At 48.7% G+C, this 21,678-nt stretch overlaps 1 protein-coding gene across 1 annotated transcript in view; it reads right to left on the reverse strand.

Moving 5' to 3' along the window:
- The window catches only part of RASGRF1 (Ras protein specific guanine nucleotide releasing factor 1), a 129,737-nt gene that overhangs the window by 83,002 nt on the left and 25,057 nt on the right, over window positions 1–21,678 (reverse strand). The window contains exons 2-5 of the mRNA XM_024232549.3: window positions 20,609–20,715; window positions 14,754–14,901; window positions 5,923–6,015; window positions 3,155–3,408 (exon numbers count right to left, since the gene is read on the reverse strand). Coding sequence (XP_024088317.2) covers window positions 3,155–3,408; window positions 5,923–6,015; window positions 14,754–14,901; window positions 20,609–20,715 — 602 coding nt within the window. The remainder of the gene's footprint in view (window positions 1–3,154; window positions 3,409–5,922; window positions 6,016–14,753; window positions 14,902–20,608; window positions 20,716–21,678) is intronic.

Raw genomic sequence — 21,678 nt, forward strand, 5'->3', positions numbered from 1 at the left:
CTGGGATCAACAAGATTGCTAAAGTAGGCAACAGTTGGCCTTGGGCCCATCGTAAAGAAGGTGAAATGAGCAGCATCCTTGGGATGAAGAAGTGGCTACCTGGGGAGATGGGGATGGGTAAGGGAGCTTCTCAGGCTGAAGCCTGTGGAGGATGCCACTCATCTTTGTTCTAGGCAGGCATGCACACTGCCCAGGAGGCCCTGAAAGCATCACAGTCATAGTGTCACTATTCAGAGCTGGAGGATCTTAAAGGGCATCTAATTAAACTTCTAAACCTCTTTGATGTTTCTGACAAAGGGTTACTCTTCTGAATTCTTACTGTGATGGGGATCTCATTACTCTTCCGAACTTTTGCCTTTGGGTCCACCAGCCTTCAGTTATCCAGCCCCCTACAAGGCACCAGGGAAGTGCGCTCAGATGCACATTTGCCTCTGCTGGCAGGATGCAAACATGTGCTGGGCAGTCATGCCTGCTCAGGCCCTGGAGTCCCTCCATGCTCGCTTAGTCTCTCTACCAGCCTCCCATCCTCCACTCTCCCCAAGGAGTGCCCCTCCACATGGCAGAGGGGCTGAGCTTCCTGCAACAGACCTGACCATGACATTCTCTGCCTGAAATGTCTGATGGCTCCTTCCTGCCTCCAGAATCAAGTCCCACTCTCATCTTTGGGCCTTTGCACATGCTGTTCTCTCTACCTGGAAAGTTCTTTCCTCCTCCTCCTCCTGTAAACTCTCTCGTGTCCTTAAAGACTAAGCTCAGACACCACCTCCTCCAGGAAGCCTCTTTGGTGGTTCTCACCACATTTCATGGTAAACATCTGCTGGATCATTCAACCCGATGGTGGGGTTTGCATGGCTCACTCTGTATATGTGAACCCAGCACGCAGCCAGACACTCTGTGTTGCTTGTTTGTTGAATGAGTGAGTGGATGAGTGTCCTTGCCTTTGGTGGGGCTGCTGGCTACCAACCCATTCCTTCCATCCCTAATCATTGCTGGGACCCAACCCTATGGACTGCCTTGTATTGATAACAGAAAGGGAAAAACAGATTTAGGTAAATCTTTCCAGTTGCCCTGCTGAAGGATTCCTGGGTCTATCTTGAGGTCTATCATGTTTCTTTTTAAGGTCATTGTTGAAAATATCAGCTTCATGAGAAGGCAAAATCCCCCTTTCCTCTTTCTCATTTGTTCTCCATTAAAGGTATCTGACCTGATCCATTCAGTTCTTTGAAGATAAAATATAAAACCATGTTGTGATTTTTTTTTTCCGAACAACTTTTGAACAAATGCTGTGAGCTGGCATGAATATTCTCTACCAAAGATTCCAGGTCAAAAGAATTCTATTTCAGATGAATCAATGAAGTATAATAAAACTACGAAAAGGTAACAAACACAAAAGGACACCTCTTAGTGATGATGATAAATGGTCACCAAAAGTTTGCAATGGTGACCTAAAATGCAAAAAAAGTACAAACAACATAGAACTACACTACTGCCTCCTGAAGTAAACCTCAAATAAGGAGTCATGGTGGAGATAAACACAGGCAGCCACCTCTGTTTATCTCAAGCCTCCCATTTTGGTGCCATCTGGGACCAGTAGCATCAGCAGCACCTGCAAGCTTGTTGGAAATGCAGTCCCCTGGGCTCCACCCAGACCTACAGATGGGCTTGTGTTTGAGAATATGTGAAGTCAGCTGAGCTATCCAGGGTTTGCTCAGCAAGGAACACGTTCTTCACATTTTTCATTCAAATTTCAAGTCATTGAATCTAAACAACCCACTTTCTGGGTTAAATGTTACCTGATTTCACACACACATAATTCTTTTTTTTGTTGTTTTAGTCAATGCATAAAAGCATTTATTGAATGTCTAAGAACTGTGATCAACATGTCTATTAAAAAGCAGCCTTGTGGGGCCCTGTGATTCAGTCTCGAAAAGGTCTCATGAGGCCAAAAGCTATTTTCCTCCTCCTGCCTGCTTCTCTCTCTTTCCTTCTCTCTATGTCCCCCATATTCTGATGCCTTGCCCACATCTATGGTGTCAACCTGTCCCACCCCAATGACTTTCAGTTTCTTCAGCCCAATCTCTCACCTGAGCCTCAGACTCATGTCTGACTCACAGTCTCATACATCCCCACGCTGCGGTGTTCCACAGTCCCCTCAAACTCAGCACATCACACTGTTAGGGAAAGGGGGAAGAGGAGGACACAGGGAAGGTGGCCCTGGGTCCCAAATACTCATGCAGAGGGCTTGGAGAAAAGGCTGGTTGAGATTAGTGAAAGGACTGAATGCTGAATATTTGAAAAGAAATGTAGTTGAATGAACATCTAGGGGAACATAATGATTTACTTGAATTCTTAGATGACATTCCATTGTAAATAGCATGCTGTTTTGTTGCTTTTATCTAGTTTATACAATTTTATCACCCACCAGAAAGCTCATTTAAACCACTTCCTTTTAAAAAGAAGTCGACAGCAGAAGAGCAGCCGTCAGCGCAGCCTTCTGAAGAACCACAAGCCCCATATTAATGCCAGGGTCACCATCTGGGAGAAGTGACTTCTTTGTAAGACATGTGGGTAGCGTGGTCCACAGCAGAACTCTAAGGCATCTGAGAATTCTAAGTTTCAACCTGGCCTCCAGGTCATTATGATGGTATCAAGGTCGAAGAATAAGGTATTTCAGTTTATGTTTTGTAGCTTGATTTATAACTCTTAAACATTTAAACCAGGGTTCCTTAACTGTGGCACTATCGACATTGTAGCTGGAATAATTCTTTGTTGGTGGGGAACTGTCCTGCATATTGTAGGATATTTAGCAGCACCTCTGGCCTCTACCCATTAGATGCCAACAGCAACCTCTCTCAAGTGGTGACAATCAACAATGTTTCCAAACATTCCTAAGTGTTCCCCAGGGAGCAAAACTGCCCCAGTTGAGGCCCACTGGTTTAGACCTATACTTTGTGAGCCTACATTTGTGCTCCTGCCCCAGACCCCACAATTATTGGGGTTGGTGGTTTCTAGCCATGTGATCTTGGGCACTTCTGTCCTCTCTGGGCCCCATCTGCACTCGGTGGGAACCACATGAGACAGTGTGTTAAAGCTTAGCTGCGGCCAATGCCCACTAGTCTCCTTCCTGCCTTGGCCAACTTTTAGGGGTGCTCACCTGTTCAGGAAGATGCTGCTGACGTCGTCGTGCGTGATGGGAGGCTTCTTGGAGCTGGCGGCCATCCGCAGCGGGCGCAGGAAATTGTTGACAAGGATGTGCAGCTGCTGCACGTACTCAGCCTCAGCCTCCAGCATGCTGAACACCACCTGGTTCCTCTTGCGCATGCTGTCAGCATGGGGTGACCGGATGTAGTCCTGGATGATGGTCTTCCACTTCCGCCGGCACAGCCAGCCCCGCAGGAAGCTCTGCACCTGAGCAGTAAGACCAGTGGGGAGAGGCTCCTGTCAGGGAGTCTGGACCACTCCTGTCCTTCCAGGCTGTGAGCTCCCCAAGGGTAGGGACCAAGGCTTTGTTATTCCTATGCCAGGCACGTAGCAAAAAGAGCTCAGATGTAGACCAGGCATAGCTCTGTTGCCCACATGATACAGGGCAATTTGTTTGGTTGCCCTGAGTCAGTTTTCCCATCTGTAAAATGGGGCTAAAGAGATGATGGCTAGACTGAAAGTGTGGTCCACAAATTGGATCAGCATCTCTGAAGAGCTTATGGGAAATGCAGATTCTCAAGCCCCACCCCAGACCTCTGCAGTTTAACAAGACCCCTGGGTTGCTTTGGAAGCATTTGCTGGAGGAGGAAAAATGTGGCTCCATGTCTCCATAATGGGAGGTCACCCGAGGATAAAGGGTTGCAGGGCCTTGCTGGGCACAGCTCATGCCTTGTCTTGTCTAATGACTTGCCTGAAAGCTCAGAAGTTTCAATTAAAGCTCTTCTGGATAGAAGGGTGATTATCAAATTGAACAGAACATGGAAAATTAGTTAATCTCATACTTAGCCCTCATCAGTGGCTTCTGAGTCCTGGTGCCTGCCTGGAGCCTCTCCTCCTGACTCAGTAGGGAAATGAACAGAGACACATTTAACTCAGTTGCCTTGGAGCTGGGCTGCTTGGAGTGGCCTCATGTTGGCAAGAACTTGGGAAAGGGCCTTGATTGACATACACACAGAGAGTTGTTTTAAGCTGTACAGGCTTCCAATCAAGGGGCGTCTGAGCTGTGTGCAAGCTCACGGTCCACACTGGGAGGAAGGGTACCGGGATGAGCCACTGGAGGTCAGGCAGAGGTGCTCATACAGTATTCTCCACTGAAAGGACCATTGTCTCCAAACAGCAGGTACAGTTGTCCAGGGGCAGACCTGCTGGCTAGAGATGGGTGCCGTAGACAGAAGAGGCCTGCCCGAGCCCCAAGAGCTATCTCTGAAGATAGGAAGGGCTTTCTCAAAGAGGGAAGGGCTAACTCTGAGGCTCCAGGAGGGTGAAAATAGAGTGATGGGTGGTGGATTTCAGCTAGCCTTTAACAAAATGTTCCAACCAGAATGCTCCAAATACAGGGGTAAGCTGGGAAGCTCACTGGGGCTGTAGTAGAGAACACGGGTCAGGGCGTCTCTGCCCAGGTGGGACTTGACTCAGACCTTGGTGGCAAGTCCCAATGCCTGTGGGGCTCTGGCAGTTCCTAGAGGTGCGTGAAGCTGGCTGGGGGTGGGGGATGTCATAAGGTGGCACCTCTTGCCTGGGCTGGCTGCTGTCATGTGCAGGAGGTGGCCTGGGGCTGCTGGACCTTCTGCTTTTTAAGGAGATGTTGTGTCCCAGCAGCATAGCCTCTGGAGCTTGGCCACCAGGGTTTGAATGTTACTCTGTAAATACTTAGCTGTGTGACCTTGGGCAAGTTCCTTTGCCTCTCTGTGTCTCAGCTTCCCCATATGTAAAATGAAAATAATAAATAAACCTCAGAGGATTTTAGTGAGGATAGAATTAATCTGCATAAAGCTCTTAAAATAATGTCTGGCACATAGAAAGTAGTTAATTAATGTTAGCTATTTCTATTCTTGAGAAACCAGAAATCCAGATTTTTGTGTGATGTGTTTAGCTTTTAAAGCACTGGCAACAAATTTTTAAAAATGTAAACCAAAAAAATCCCTCCATGTGGGATGAAAATCTCAAAATCTCAAACACACTGGTACGCTGAACTTGGCCCATGGGATGCCAGTTTGCAGTTTCTAGGGATGACGTTGGGGTCCTTTTACGCATTCAACAAATAGGATTTTGTGGTTTCACCTGTTTTTCTTAGGGTGAGTCAGGCTCCCATGTCTTGAGTCTGGCAAGCTACAAACACAGCCCACGCTCCTTCCCTCTGCCACACCACCACAGGGTAGCCCATGGTATGTCACTACCTGGCCACTGGGCAGATCCCTGGTAGCTTCTGAGATGTTTGTCCCTCCTGAACTCTAATAGGGTAAAAGCAGTGAGGTCTGAAAAAGGCTGGACTACCATGCTGGGTCTGCTGGGGACTCAGGAGGTACTTGTGAGAGGTGGCGTGTACATGGCAGTGGGGGTGGCATGCCAGGGAGTGGCAGTGGAGAGGTGGCCCTGGGGGTCTTGGCAAGGTGAATGGCAATGCGAGGAAAGCGGTCAGCTGAGAGTCCCAGCCTGGGTTTCTGTCCTGGCTTTCCCTACTCCTTCCTCTTGTGGAACCTCAGTTTTCTTATCTATAAAATGGGGCTGAAGCAATCTGCCCCACAGGGATAACCAGAAGAAATGACTTGACAGGGTACCCTTCAGGGATAAGGGTGTGTGGGGTCTGTCTTTGGAGCTGAGGTTGGGGGACGGGGGGCACGCCCTGAGGACAGTGGGGCTGTGGTGTGGATACTGCCGACCCTGGGCTGGCTCTCTGAAGACAGAGCTCCAAAGAAGGTCACCCAGAGGGATAGTACTGACCTTCTTAATTTTCTTGATGTCGCTGTCTTCATCGTTGGGGGCGACAGTCTGGGTGGACTGGATGCGCTCATTGTCCTTGAGCAGGGATGCGATCTGCAACAGAAACACAGGTCAGCCTGTGAGGGGCACTGGCTCACAGAGGCCCCAGGTCTTTGGCCGGTGGGTGGCAGGCACAGGGTGGCAGCCGAGTGCCCTGCCTCTTCTTCCCCAAGAGCCATGATGCCACAGCTTGTGATTCTGACTCTGTGCATCCAGGTCGTGGAACCAGACAGGCCCCAGGCATCTGTGAGAAGCAAGCGCTGCACGGGGAATGGGTAGACACCTGGGTTTCAGGCCAGCTGGGCTGCCCAACCAGAGTGACCTTGGATGAAGCCCTTCTGCTCTCGGGCTGTAGCTGCCTCATTTGTAATCTCAGAATTTGGCCTAAATCTGTGGTTCTCCTCCCTACTCCCCAAACAACCAGTCCCTTTTTTTAAAAAATAATTTTTGCTCTGATAAAACACATGTAGCATATTAAAATTTACCATTTTAACAATTTTTAAGGACATTCACATTGTTGTGCAACCATCACCACCATCTACCTCCAGAACTCTTCATTTTGTAAAACTGAAACTCTGTACTCATCAAACAATAACTCTCCATTCCCCTTCCTCCCAGTCCCTGGCAACCACATTCCACCTTCTGTTCCTCTGAATTGGACTCCTCTAGGTACCTCATCTAAGTAGAATCATGCACTATTTGTCTTTCTCTGACCAGCTTATTTCACGGTGCATAATGTCCTCAAGTTACTTCCTGGTTGCGGCATGGGATAGTTTCCTTCCCTTTCAAGGCCGAGCAATATTCCCTTGTGTGCGTAGACCACATTTTATTTATCCATTCCCCCTTTGATGGGCATCTAGGTAATCCCTTTATTTTTCAAACAAAATTGTATCTGGATATAAATCAGATAGAGCAGGTGGCTCCGGGTGAAGTCCTGCTGGCTTGGCACTTTCCTTCCTGGGCAGCCCCAAAGCACCTCTTAGAATCAGAGGCCTACTTCAATCATAACCTGGAAACTGCTGGCCTAGAAAAGTGGAGCAGCTCTTCAAATATCTAGCTGCTCTAAACATCTCCATCTGCATAATTTGGGGATCACAGATGTCGACATAGCTGCAAGAACAAAACCAAGGCATGGTGCCTAGGAGAAGGTGCACCTTAAGCTGCACTGTGGCCAGGGACCTCTGGGACTCATCCCATAGACAGGCCAGTGGTGTATCCTCCTGCGCAGGGCTCGTCCAACCACTCCAATTCTGTGAGTCCTTGTTTTGTGGCCTGTAGCAGGGTTCCCACGGCACCATGGACTTTCCTGTGAAAACGCTGGAATTGCCTGTCTACTCTTCTATCTTTGCCGTGAGCTCTAAGGGAGAAGGGATTGCAGCTGTTTCATTTATTGTGCTCCTGGTGCCTAGCGCGAGGTTGGGCACTCAACACATTCTTGTTGTCTACACAAATAAGTGAATTAAAAAAAATCAGAGCAACAGCAGCAACAAAAACATTAACCAAGGGAAAACACTGCAGTAACGAAGCCCCGCATGTCTAAAGATAGTAGCTCGGGGGATTCTACAAACAAAGCCGCAAGGCCGGGCGCTGTTCTCTCTTGGGAACACATGGCTTTTGTCCCCTCAAGGCCACTTGCTGAACCACAGGATGAATGGGCGCTCATAATTGAGCAAATCAAGCACTTTGAAAGCAAAATGGAACAGTTACCCGCTCTCCACTCCCTGGTTGCTAAAATTACCCCAGCCTGTGATTGAAGAGTGGCTGAAAATATCTAACTGAGAAATAGTCAGTGTGGAGATGGGCTTTTCTCCCCACCCCCTCCCCCTTTTTGATCCTTTGAGAACATTTGCACATTGAAATGATGACTGATTCTTTGATCTGGACTCTAAAGGGCTAAGGAACACGCAAGCGTACACACACACACACACACACACACACACACACACCGCCTTTGGAGCCTGCTCAGTCAACACTTTTACCTTCGGCTTCTTCTCACCTCTGTGCCAGGATGCTTTCTTTGCCAGTTTTGGGATTTGCACATAGCACCCCTTTTCACTTTAGGATGGTGATATGTGTGTGTATGTGTGCTGGGGTGGGGGAAGTGGTCTGTGTTTAAAACTGATGGTGCTCTTCTCAGAGAGAGGCATTCCGGGACATCCACTCAACAGGGACTAAGGCAGAAAATAGATGCAATTAGGTCAGGCACCATCCTACATGCGCAGGCAACAAAAACTTTGGAGGCTTTATTTAAGGATCAGGCTAAGTGGGCAAAGCTCTGGAGGGTTGCAAGCCTGGGGACTCTGCAAAAGTCTTGAACTATGTCTAGTCTTGGCCCATTGCAACTAGGAGCCAATATCGGGATGGTGGTGGGAGCCCCAGGCCTAACGGGCTCATGGAGGGCTCATGGAGGCAGCCTTTCCCTGACTGGCAGGTGCCTCCTGGAAGTAGATTTTGCTTTGCACCCTGCTTTGTTTGGTTACATCCTGCCCCTACTTAGTTGACCCACGTGAATTACAGCCATGGGGAACTGGACCTCTGGCTCACACCCTGACTCTGGCTGGCTGATTCCACACCTGGCTCCATGCCTGGTGTCTTGGCTGGCTCCTGCCCACCCACCACCCTCAGACTGGCTTTCTTTGCCCCCTAGAGGCAAACTCTCACTTGCTACACCTGCTTTGGGCATGGTGCAATGGCTCCTGCTCCACCCTACTCCCCTCTCTGGAGACACTTTCTTTAACCTGGAATGTGTTTAGACAGTGCAGTAATGGGTGATGGAATTAATCCAGATCTTTTTCTCTTTGTTAGCAGTCAATGGTTTACTAAAGATTGCTGCATTGCTTGCTTTTCAAGCAGGTGCCACACAACTCAGCTCTCTCTCCTGCCTCCCTGCTTCCCTCTGCCCCCATCCAAGCCCAACAGGTGCCCCCATCTCTGTTTCCCTTTGTGCCAACCTTATCAGCATGCTCTGATGGTGTCTGTGTTGGGTACCATGCCAAGTGCCCCTTCCCTGGAGGAGCTCCCAGCCCAAGAAGGAGGTCAGGCATTCATAGAGGTGGCTTGCAATCCAACACGGCCAGGCCAGAACAGAGCTGTGTACCCACTGCCATGGGACAGCCTTGGCCAGGAAGTGGCAAGGCTCGCCAGGAAAGGTTTTGAAGGGCAAACAGGAGTCCAACAGTTGGTATATGTGGGGGAAGGAATTCAAATAGAAGGAATGATATGAACAAAGGCATGGGTGTGACAGAGTGTTGTGTGCCAGGGCAGCGGGTCTTGGGAATGGGGGATGGCAGGAGAGATGGGGAGCAGGGCCACAGCAGGGAGGGTGGCCATGGAGAGGGGGTGCTGGTGGGGAAGGACCAAGGCCACCCTCCCCTCCTTTCCCCAGAGCAGTCTTCTATCTATTTTGTATATTGGGGTTCCACATCAAAGTGTGTTTGCAAAACTGATTCTAGGCCAGTTGCAATGGCTCACACTTGTAATCCCAGCACTTTGGGAGGCTGAGGCAGGTGATCACCTGAGGTCAGGAGTTCGAGACCAGCCTGGCCAACATGGTGAAACCCCATCTCTACTAATAATACAAAAATTAACTGGGTGTGGTGGCGCACACCTGTAATACCAGCTACTTGGGAGGCTGAGGCAGGAGAATTGCTTGAACCCAGGAGGCGGAGGTTGCAATGAGCCGAGATCGTGCCATTGCACTCCAGCCTGGGCAACAAGATCGAAAAAAAAAAAAAAAAAAAAACCCAAAACTGATTCCAAGGCTAAGTCTTCATTTTGAACCTTAGGGTAAAGATCTCTGCAGTTCCCTCCACTGTCAGCCTTCTAGGATATGTGTGTTCCCATTCCAATAAAATATTACAGCCACCTGCAAACTCCTATGCTGCCCTTTAGGGCCTGTCTTAGCTCTCCAAATTTACTTCCAATTGCAAATGGGAGAGAAATAGCTATTAAGAAAATGAAATCATGCCAAACTGAGCATTCTAGAGGAGGGGAGGAGTCTTCTCATAGGTAGATGTTCCCTTGTTTTAGATGGTTCCTTGATGGGGCTTTCTGGTAATGAAAGAGAAGTCCTGATAGGATTGTTTAGAAGGGACAGAAGAGACTAAGTCAGCAGTGGATTGATTGTTTTACTTAGTAAAGTTACAGGTGTGTCAGCATGATCTCCTGTTAACAGAGATGGCTGGGGTGGGTGCCACAGGATGGAGGGTACAGAGGGAGAAGAGACAGGCTGGCTTCATGGATGTGTGGCCTGTGCACTTGCACAGAGCCCCAGGCTTACAAGGGCCCAATGGTTGGTTTAAGTTTCTGCAGTTGCTGTCTTGAAGTTTTTAAGGGCCCCACATTTTCTTTTGTGCTGAGCCCTGCAAATTACAGAGCTGGTCATGAAAAAAGTTGCAGACAATGATATAATGGTAAATTATAAATGGTAAAGCTCTCTGAAAGGAAAACTGACATGTAGCATTTGCCAGTTCCCATGATGTCAGCCCATTTCTAGCTCAGCCCATTTCAAGCTACCAAAGGTCAAATACTCAGCTAGCGAAATTCTTGAAAATCTAACAGTTGGCTCTTGCAAGCTGGTGTGATAGAGTGTTGTGTAGATGGCCAATGGCCAATGGTAGAAGCAGGCTCTGGCACATCACTGGATGCAGGGGGAAGATCTTGGTAGGGAAAGAGGTTATGGACAACAACAAAAGTGGCACGTGGGAGTGTGAGGCGAGAAGTCAGTGTTTAAAGGGGAGGTTGGTGAAGGATGGTTGTGGCAGGAAAGGCTGGGTGACATGAGGGCAGAGGTGTTTTCTATTCATTTTTGAGCTGTTTTCTGTTTTAATAGTGGAGTGCCCCTCCATTCTGTTACATACAACAGCCTGTGTCATGGGTTGTAGGGACTGAAGGAGGAGCCTCCTCTGAGTCATTGTTGGGACTTTTGCAGATACTCTGGTTCTCTGTCTTCTTGGAAATGGTGGGACTGTATTTCCCAGATCCTCTGAAGTTGGGCACAGTCAAGTGACTTGCTTTGTCCAATGTGATGTGAGCAGTGTGCCATGTGCCTTTTCCCCAGCCCAGCCACATGACTAGTGAATTTCTTGATGGCAGAAGCCTCCTTGGCTTGTGTCTCAATCACTGGAGGATTTTGGAGAGCAGAGTCTTCAGCAGAACTCTCAATGGACACACAGAGTCAGTAATCAATCTCTGTTGTTTTAAGACATTCAGATTTGGAGGTTGTTACTGCAGCATAATCTAGCCTATTCTGACAGATACAGGTAGTGACCACTCAAGGGGAAAGAAGCAGTGAAGACTGAGTGGAGGCAGCCATGAGAAGTGCAGTGATAGATCAGGAGAGTGGAGTTTGAAAGCCAGAGGTGACCAGGGAAACCCCTGGGAATCCTCAGGAATATGTGGGATGGGGCTTGAGGAAGCTTATTTGGCCATCAGAAGAGAGGTGGACCATGAGAGTGTGGGTCCATCCAGGCAACACTGTTATTCCTGAATATGTACCGTGTTATCAAGGTCCTCTCCTCAGCAGGGAGGAGAAGGCTGTGGTGGGGCAGGCTCAGGCCAAGGATTTCAGCCAGGAGATCCAGTGGTGGAAGCGAGAGACTTTGGGTAAGTCGCTTCCTCCCCATGGACCTTGGTGTCTTCAGAGTCCTCTTGGCTCTGATAGTCTAAGACCCCGGGTCTTCCTCACTGGTGTCACTCATCACTCACCCAGCTTTTCGGTGTGTCCTGCTCACCTGATGGCCACTCCTCAGGAATGAGCTCTGTTTCCATTCTCCTAGAGCCCACTCAGAGCCAGCAAGTACCCTCTGACCTGCAGGACATGTTTGTGCATATGTGTATGTGTGTGTGTATATCAGGGGGACAGAGAGAGAGACAGAGAGAGACCAAGAGAGACACTATGGCCAGAAAGCTTTCCCAAGATGGTCCTTCTTTCAAAGTCTTCTTTAAAAATATTTTGCCCTAATACACTCAATTGGAAGCATTGCTCCGAAAATTCCCATCAAATGGGTCTCTGCTGCCACTTTGAGACACACACACCCACACACACTCAGTCATGACTGACCTGCTTTCTGCTCCCCAACACCACAGGGGGCTCTGCCCTTTGCACCTACACCCCTTCTCTGACCTACAATGCCCTGACACCTTTTAAGGCCATGTGCAACATGAACCCACAACTCCCAGGCTATAAAACAACCGACTTCCTGACTTGACACCGCAAGCCCTACTATGGCACTGAAGACACTCTACCACAATCAGACCCAAAGGCAGAAACTTTCATCTCTCTAATGCTTCCCACAGAGCCTGACAACCATTCATTTATCAAGCCCTTATTGAGTACCTACTATGTGCCAGGCCAAAAGAAGGAGTGATAAGCGACACAGCCCTGTCCTTTTAGAGTTCCTGCCAGGTCTGTTGGGGTGACAGGCACGCATGGAGCCTGCTCTCACATGGTGAGCTGAGAGTGGGAAAGCCATGGGAGCAGACAGCAGGGAGCACCCTCTGGGGCAGGGGTCCCCCAGGGTGAGGTGTTTGAGCTTGGTAGGATGTCACCAGGTAGGACGCGTGGGGATGAAAAGGGCATTCCAAACAGAAGCACCAGCATGTGCAAAGGCCAGGAGGCGGGTAGTGCACTGGTGCCCACAGTGACAGAAGAGGTGGTGCTTGGGGAAAAGGATGAGGTCAGCGGTAGGTGATCTTCAGTAAGTGAGTAAGTGAATGAATGAATGACACCTGGACACCCTTGATCATGAAGCTAATAATCTGGTACTGGGGCTGGACTCCTTCCCTGATCCCGTACAGGAATTCAGTTTAGATTTAGGAATCTGTGTTGGGTGAAGATTGATCCCAGAATGAACTGGGTGGGCTGGAGTGGGGACATCCCTGAACTGAGCTCTGGTAGCCCTGTGGGAAGACGCTACCAGAGTAGAGTGGAAAGACTGGCAAGCAGACAGGAGACCTGGGTTCCAGTCCTAGCTCTGCCACTTCCCAGCTGTGTGAGCTTGGGCAAGTGACTTAGGCTCTCTGAGTCTGGTTCCTCCTGTGAAATGCAGGTGACTGATCCTATCAGGATGGTTGTGGGGAATGAAAGTATGTCATGAAGGTGCCTGTTATCAGGCTAGCAGAGACGTGTAGAATCTGAAATTTTTGTCGACCTTGAGGTTGCAAGTTGATGTTACTCTTAGTTCAGGGCTTGGCTGCTGCAGAACAAGGTGAAATTGTTGGCTTTAGATCTTTGAACATTCCAGGCAGAGCTAGATTTGCAGGTGTGATGGGGTCCTATGCTCAGAAGGCTCTGCCTTTGGGACTTCAAGCTCTTTTGTTGAAATTCTTAAGATAGTTTTCTCTCTGAATTGTGTTTAGTGAGTGGAATCTGATGGGACCATGAGCATGCCGCAGGGTCTTGGAGCCTTGGCTCATGCATGTTCCTACCTCCCACCACGTTTTCAGCTCCTTGGATGGGTTCTTGGCTGCTTATTCTGCAACTCTGGCATCCCAGGCCCCAAGACCTCTGCTACCATCTGCTCAGGGAGCAACTGGTTGAGTCAGCTGAGGAGACTCATAGTCCACCATCGCCACCGACCCTCAGCAGGTGCCTGGGGATAGGTGCAGGCTGGGGTCCAGTATGCGCCCCATGGTGTCGCAGGGCAAGGCGACAGCCATCTCTGCTGCAGGCTGGCAGTGCCAGGGTGCATTAGGTGGGTGACTCAGAAGGAGCTCCTTGCCCACCCCAGTCCAGCTACTGCACACTTCCTGGCAGTCAGGGCAGGTGAGGCTAGAGGTTGAGGTTGGGTGCTGCCTGTCTGCCATGCGTCAAGTCAGGAGGCTGTGGGACAGGAGAATGACTTCCCTGGCCTGGGCCTTGCATTTTCACCTCACATCAGACCCTGCAAATTAGATACCCAGCTGACTTCAGGAGTCTTTGTTTTCATTTTCCCCTCCTCAGTGCAAAGTCTGTGGTCCTTGTATGATATGGCCAGATGGTTCTGAAAATGCTGGTGAGGTGATAAGGGGAAGAGATGATCAGATCATTCTGTGCCAGGGTTGATAGCTGGTGAGGGGCATCTAAGGGACTAAGAGCTAGTGCTTCCTAAGGTTTAATGTAAATGGAATCACCTGGGCTGTTGTTAAACTGTAGATTCCAATTCAGAAGATCTGGGGTGGGGCCTGAGATTCTGCTCCAGGTGAAACCAATGCTGCTGCTTCATGGACGACACTTGGGGAAGCCAGGTGCCAAGAGGCTTAGTCTGGCAACAATGCCGCCTCCAGAATGCTGGCTGGTGGGCCGCTGCAGGAGCTTTCATCAAGACAGATGGAGGGAAGGGGCTGCCTTGGAGTTGAGCAGAAGCCCACACTCTAATGACCTACCCGTGACCCTGCGCCCTCCAGAGTCTTGGGCTAATAATGCAGAATGCTCAGTCAATACAGTGGCTGACACAGTAACTAGGAGCTTGCCCATAGATAATCTCACTCAATCCTCACGACCTGGTCAGGTGTTTATAGAAAGCCCTGTTTTACAGCTGCAGAAACTGAGGCATGGGCACGTTGAGGGACTTGTTCCAGGTTGCGGTCAATAAGTGGCAGAGGTGAGATTTAAATCCAGTCTGACCACAGGACCTTCTCATTCTGCCAGTACCACCACGTCCTAAGTTTGGAGCCTGGAAGAACTGCATCTGGGAGCTGGTTCCCCTGCCCGTCATGTGGCCCCCCAATCCTGCAGGAGCCCAGGGTTTGAGATGTTGTGCCTAGGGCCTGGGCCCCTGGCCAGCCTGTTCCACCCCCCAGCCCGCAGTCACCTCTGCCTTCAGCCGCTCGATCTCGATCTCCCCATCCTCGATCTGCTGCCGAAGCTGCTTGGCCACGGTCTTCTCCGTCTCCACGATCTGCAGCAGGTGCAGGTACTTCTGCATTAATGCCTCATGCTCTGTGGCCAGGGTCCTGTAGCTGTGGACAGATGGACACGGCAGGTAAGATGCTGACTCCTTGTCTTCTGGCGAATCAAGCAGGGCACTGACCAGGAGAGGGGCTCACCCACCCACCTGTACTTAGCAGAAGGCCCTGACTCCCAGCACCCTGCAGAGTGAGAGGGCTTGGCAGGGTAGAACTGGGGGCAGTTCAGGCAGGGAGACAGCTGGAGCAAGGCGGGGTGGTGGGCCCGAGTGCGAGCCGGATCCAGAAAGCACATCTGTGTTCTTGTTCCCACCCACTTTTAAAGATAAATAACAGGGCTAGGAGAGAGAATCCTTTAGTTTGTAATGCTATCCTATTAAAGTATAATAAGATTTTGTGCTTCTGTTATGAAAATGAATATCAGGTTTTTAAGTTTTTCCAACTTCTCAAGAGACTTGTTTTTCCTTGCAAAGGAAATTCAGTTGAGAGCATGAAGGAGTCTGTTTTTGTATCACCACACCTCCCCTCACCCCATGGGTGTGAAAATTCAGCTGCTTCATTAGTCTCTTCTTACTAATGGACCTGTCAGAGTGCTGTAAAATAGGCGTCCGCCTCATCTGCAGGCTGCTCTGCTAACCTCCCTCCCTCCTTCTGTCCCTCTTCCAACCCTCCCTCCATCCTTCCCTCCTTTCCTTTCCTTTCCTCTCCTTCCTCCTTTCTCTTCCCTTCCCTATCCTTCCCTTCCCTATCTTTCCCTTCCCTTCCCTATCCTTCCCTTCCCTTCCCTATCCTTCCCTTCCCTTCCCAATCCTTCCCTTTATCCTCCCCTATCCTCCCCTATCCTCCCCTATCCTTCTATCCCCCCCTCGTGCAGGTGCAATCTTTACAGACTCACAGACTCTCAGAGTGAGAAGGGAACTTGGGGATCACAAAAGACCAATTATCTCATTTCACAAATGAAGAAACTGAGGTCCAAATCACAGTCCATGAGCATCAAACCTGGAGCTAGAGTCGGACTCCAGCCCCTGATAATGCATTTGTGCCCCCTTTGGTTTCGTCTTCTGGTTTGGCATACAGTTCTCTCCCCTGAGACGTACACTGTAAAATGCACTTGATGTTGCATTTTATACCTTGCTGTATATAAACACACACCCCCCACAGAGGCATCCCATAATACCAGAATATTATACATACAGCGCAAGAGAACATTGTGTCTCTACATGATATTAATACACTCCAGTGCCTTTTTTCGTACATAGGAAGTATCTATTATGTATATGTAAATAAAAACTAAATTGGGAATATATAAAAATACTTAATACTCAATATGTCTGTGGAAGACAGCCAGTGTCTCCACTGATACACACACAGACACACACACACACGGTGTCTGAGGTTCAGTGATGCTTACAGATATAGTGTCCCCCTCTGGTCTTATGGCCAACTCCCTAGATAATAGATAAGTGGTACAATGATAGCTCCTATTGTCCCAGGCACTACTTAACAAGCCTCAGCTCAGCCAGGATGGCTGATGTTGATGTTGACTATTCTAAGGAAGGTGCCTCGATTTTCCTTTCTGCGACCATCACTGTGTCACTCCCCCACTCCCCAGGTTGAATGGGAGACATTCCTGGGAGGCCATTGGGCTGACCCAGACCCCAGGGCTTGACAAAGGAAGAAGGCAAACAATCAGCATGTCCCATCATTCCACCATTGTCCCATTGACACGTGCCGCTGGCTTCCAAAAGGATGATGCATATGGAGAGGTTTTTGTTCACAGGTAGGCAGTATTGATCACCAGCTGCTCCCTTATTGAGGAGGAAGGCTTCTAGTTTGTGTTGAATCTGCATTACCTGGCAGTTGCAGAGCCCTAAGCTGGGAGCCAGGATCTAGGACTCCACAATCCCTGCTCAGGCACCCATGTCCTGTGTGACATTGGGTCGCACGTCTGTCAAATGGGCTGAAGGGACCCCTCCCTGGGTTATCATAAGCACATGATGAACTGTGAGAGCTGGACAGACTGTAGAGCAGACAGACACCCTCAGATGCAGAACATTCTGTCAGGCTCTGGAGGCCTAGACAGGCTTGGCAGCATTGATGTCAATTGGATTATTATTATTTTATTGGCTTCTTACAGCCAGTCCTTAATTTAGTGAATTGCTTGAAAAATTATCCTGTCCATGGTAGGCAGGAGAGATGTGCATGGCCTACCTGGCATGCACCGTTGCACAGTTGCCCTGCAGGGCTTCTTCTCCTGTCACTGGCTTGTGTCAACGTGGGTCAGTTGACCTTAAGGCAGGGAGATTGTCTAGGTGGCTGTGATCCAGTTGCATGAGTCTTTAAAAGCGGGGAGTTTTCTTTGCTGGTTTTAGAAGGGGCAGTGAGAAATCTGAGGCTGGAGAGTTACTAGCTTGAGGATGGAGGAGGCCATGTGGCAAGGAGTATGCAGCCTCTAGGAACTGCCCCCTCCTCCCCTTCTCAGCTGCCAGCAAGGAAACAGGGACTTCAGTCCCACGGCTACAAGGAACTGAATCCTGCCAACAACAAGAACGAGCCTAGAAGTGATGATTTCTCAGAGCCTTCAGAGAGGAGCTCAGCCCACTGACTCTTTGATTTTAGCCTGGGAGACCCTGGGCAGAGAGAGACCTCAGCCAAGCCTGGACTTCTGACCCAAAGAACAGGGAGGTAAAATAATGGGTGTTGTTTCATGTTGCTGAGTTGGTGGTAACTTCTCATGCAGCAATAGAAAATTAGAACACTATCTTTAAAATAAGTATATATATCTCATTCATTTTTAAAATTTGAGGTTTAACGTACATATTGTAGAAAGCACAGGTCTTAAGTGCAGTTTGATCAGTTTTGATAAATGCATGCATTCAAATCCAGATGAAATTTCCATCACCCCAGGAAGTTCCCTCATGCCTCTTCCCTGTCAATCCCTACACCAGAAGCAACTACTATTCTGATTTCTATCACCACAGGCTTATTTTGCCTATTTTAGAATTTCATGTAACTGGAACCAAATATCATGTACTATTTTGTGTCTGGCTCTTCACTCAGCAAATTGATTTTGAGATTCATCGACCAGGTTGCATGCATTTGTAGCTGGTTCCTTTTACTGCTGAGCAGCATACCAAGGTGACTTTAGACATTTGCCTGTTGATGGACACGTTGGCTATTCTTAGTTTTGGACTATCATGCATAAAGCTGCTAAGGGATATTTGCATATGAGACTTCTTATGGACATTTTTTCATTTCTCTTGGATAAGTACCAAGAAGTGGAACTGCTGGGTCACAGAGCAGATGTATGTTTAACTTTTTAAGCAACTGCCTTGCAATTTTCCAAAGTGGTTGTGCCGTTTTATCTTCCTGCCAGCACTAGATGAGAGTTACATTTGTTCCACTCATCTTCAACATTCAATATTGTCTGTCTTAAGCATTTAGCCACTCTACTCTGTAAGTATGGGTATTTCATTGCCTTTAGAAACTTTTTGTATTGATTGAGATTCTAAATCAATGTAGTCCTGGTTATCAGCACGTAAAAGTTAGAATTCTATAATACTTCTACATTTACAAAGCCCCTTCACATAAATAATTTCGTTTGCTCCTCAAAATAACTGTGCTCTTGCTTCTACTTTAGTGCTTAGGAGACTGAGGTCCAATTGCTCCCCCTGCACTTGGGTTCTTCCTCACTCAGTTTTACCCTCTACATCATGAGCAATTTCCAATTCAGATCATAGTTCTGATCATGCTACTCCCCTTGTATAAAACCCTCAATGGCTTCCCACCATTCGCAGGGGAAAGGTCAAACACCTCAGCGGTATTCAAGATCCAGTTATGGTCTGGTTGCAGCCCATGGTCCAACCTCATCTACTTTCTCTCTTTTTTTTTTTTTTGAGACTGAGCCTTGCTCTGTTGCCCAGGCTGGAGTGCAATGGCGCGATCTCGGCTCACTGCAACTTCCGCCTCCCTGGTTCAAGCAATTCTCCTGTCTCAGTCTCCTGAGTAGCTGGGACTACAGGCTTCCCTACTGCCCCCGCTATGCCCAGCTAATTTTTGTATTTTTAATAGAGATGGGGCTTCACCATGTTGGCCAGGCTGGTCTCAAACTCCTGACCTCAAGTGATTTGCCCACTTTGGCCTCCCAAAGTGTTGGGATTACAGGCGTGAACCACTGCACCTGGCCAACCTTGTCTACTTTATGACACCCAAACTTTGCCTCTTCATTATTCTTGGAATTCTCTTTCCTGTATCAACAACTTTATTTAAGGCTTTTTGTTGTTGTTGTTGGGGGGGGGTGGGTGGGGAGAAATGAGCATTTCAATGCTACCAATCTAACCCATTAAGTCTGACTTCTAATCCCCTTACTCAGGCTAAATCTTACCCTATTTCTAGCTTCCCCAGATTCTCCCATTTCCCTGCAGATGGAAGTAATGTCTCTCTCTCATGTCGTTTTGTATTTAACCCAGCCTCTATACACCAGAGCTACCTGTGCATACGTCTACTGTCTACCTGATTAGACTGTGATATCCCTGGGGGAATACTTATGTTGCATCCATCTGTCTCCCAGCACTGTGCACTGGGCCTGACTATTGGTTCATATGTGACAACCTGGTTTCTGTAGCTAGAATGGATACGCCTTGAGGAAAGAACTAGAGATGGCCTTATCTCAGGGCCAATGTCATTGCTATAGTCATAATAAGGGCTTCTGGTTAACTAGTCTGACCCAAGGCTCAAGGATGGGCTCTAGGATCCATCTATCCAACCATACATCCATCATCCACACATACTTTCAACTTGTCCATGTATCATCCGTGTATCCTCCATTAATTCACCATTCATCTTCCATATATAAACTCGACAACCAGCTTTGCATCCATCCTCCAACCACCCATCCATCCTTGCATTCCTGTAACCCATATTTACTGGGCACTCTGTCTATGCCTTTATCAGGCCTTGGTAATGCGAAGAATCACATCTGGTCCCTGCCCTCAGGAGCTTCCATTTTTTTAGGCAGTAGACACAGAAACACCATTATCCACTAAGGTAGAAAGATCCACTGCCCAGAAGGGTAAGTCTAGGTGCTGCTGCCCCTAACCATGCTCAGCTCTGCCAGGCGATTGTCAGCTCTGGGACCACATCCTGGCTCACAAACCCATCATTTCCCTAGGACCCAAAAGGGACTCAGTTCAGCTTGGAGCCCCTGTTGTCTCTGTGGTACCTATTGTCCTTTGGCTTTCCCCTCTCCTGGCCCAGGGAGTCTCCCTATAGGGGGCACTTACTGCTGGAGCAGAGGGGAGGAGCAGGCCTAGAATCCCTGAGTGTCAAAGTTCAGAGAGGTTTAGAATGTCAGCCTCTGGATGAGAAAATCGAGGTCCAGAGAGCAGAGAGGACTGGTCCATGGTCATGCAGCAAATGAGTGGCTGCATTTGGGTCAGAATGTTGGAGGCCTTAGGCTTCAGGAACCACAAAATCCTTTAACCAAACCAAATCATACTTGGTTCTGCTAATATAAAAAAGGTAACTAGTGTGGGATCAGGGTAGAAGCTGCAATACTCATGGCCTCTCATTCCCTGTGGCACTGACAGGCTCATCCCAGAGGTGCAGGCTGTAAGGGTGGACCCTGCCAAGAGATGCTTCTCCTCCTCTTTCCCATACCCTCCTCTTCATGGGGCTTGGCTTTGTTCAAAGGCCCTTGGGTCTGGTCTTTTCTGCCTGGACTGTGGAGTAGGGGCTTCCTGCCCTGGGCAACAAGACCTACCTGGCATGTGCAATGGCTGCCACCCATTCGTCACAATCTTTTGCGTCCTCTGTCCTCAGCTCCAAGGCTTTCTGGTTCTCATGGCTGAAGTTCACTGTGAAGTAATGCTGTACCAAGAAGAAGACATCTCCAATTACCAGAGTGTCCACGGGACCAACAATGACTCCTGCAATCAATCTAGCTGTTTTGCAAAGTGCCTGCTGCCACATCAGCTAGGCACAGATTCCTTGTTTGTGATAATCAGAATGCCATTTTATTTAGCAGTTTCCAATTCTCGATTAAAAGGGCTTTTGTACCGTGTAACAGAGCCTATGCTTAGGATATCGTAAGAAGGAAACAAAACACACAAAGCCCTGTTCGACAACAAATTGCAAAAAAGCCAGTTTGAAATCATCAGGCGCGCTGGAGGGAAGGCAGGGAAAGCACATCATTAGAACATCCTTTTGGGAATTGGGTATCAATTCAATGCAGCATGTATTTAACTCACTCCACAAAAATGGATTAAGTGCCCTTCTAGGTCCTGGGGTTAGAGCGATGAGTAAACAGACATGGTCCCTATAAGAGCCCACTGGAAGCCACCTCTGTGTTGGGTGCAGGTGACTAACTTAGAACCATGCCAACCATGGGCCCTGCCCCTTAAGGACTCAGGGAAGTGGAAGAGCCAGACAATAGACACCCATCTGCAATACTGTTATATGAGTTCAATACATGTAAAGCTCCTAGAAGAATGCTTGGCACCTAGTAAGCACTGTAATTGCTGTAATTAATGTGGTGCGATCACTACTGTCATGGAGGTAAGAACAAAGGGCTGTGGGGGCACAAAGTCACCCACTGACTTATCCCAGGGAGATCAGGAGGGCTTCCCAGAGGACGGGACATTGGTTCTGGTTTTATTTCAGCTGAATGGAAGAGCATAGGGGGCAGCTTGGTGTCCAGAGCTCACAGCATATTTGGGAGGGGGAGGGGGCTGTACAGGGATGCCAGGGGGCAGGTGGGCAGGGACCCGGGGTGCCGCTGAGAGGAGGAGCCGTGGGAGGAGAGGGCAGCAGGGACAAAGCCCAGGTTTCTGG

Source organism: Pongo abelii, chromosome 16 (assembly GCF_028885655.2).
Source record: "Pongo abelii isolate AG06213 chromosome 16, NHGRI_mPonAbe1-v2.0_pri, whole genome shotgun sequence".
NCBI lineage: Eukaryota > Metazoa > Chordata > Mammalia > Primates > Hominidae > Pongo > Pongo abelii.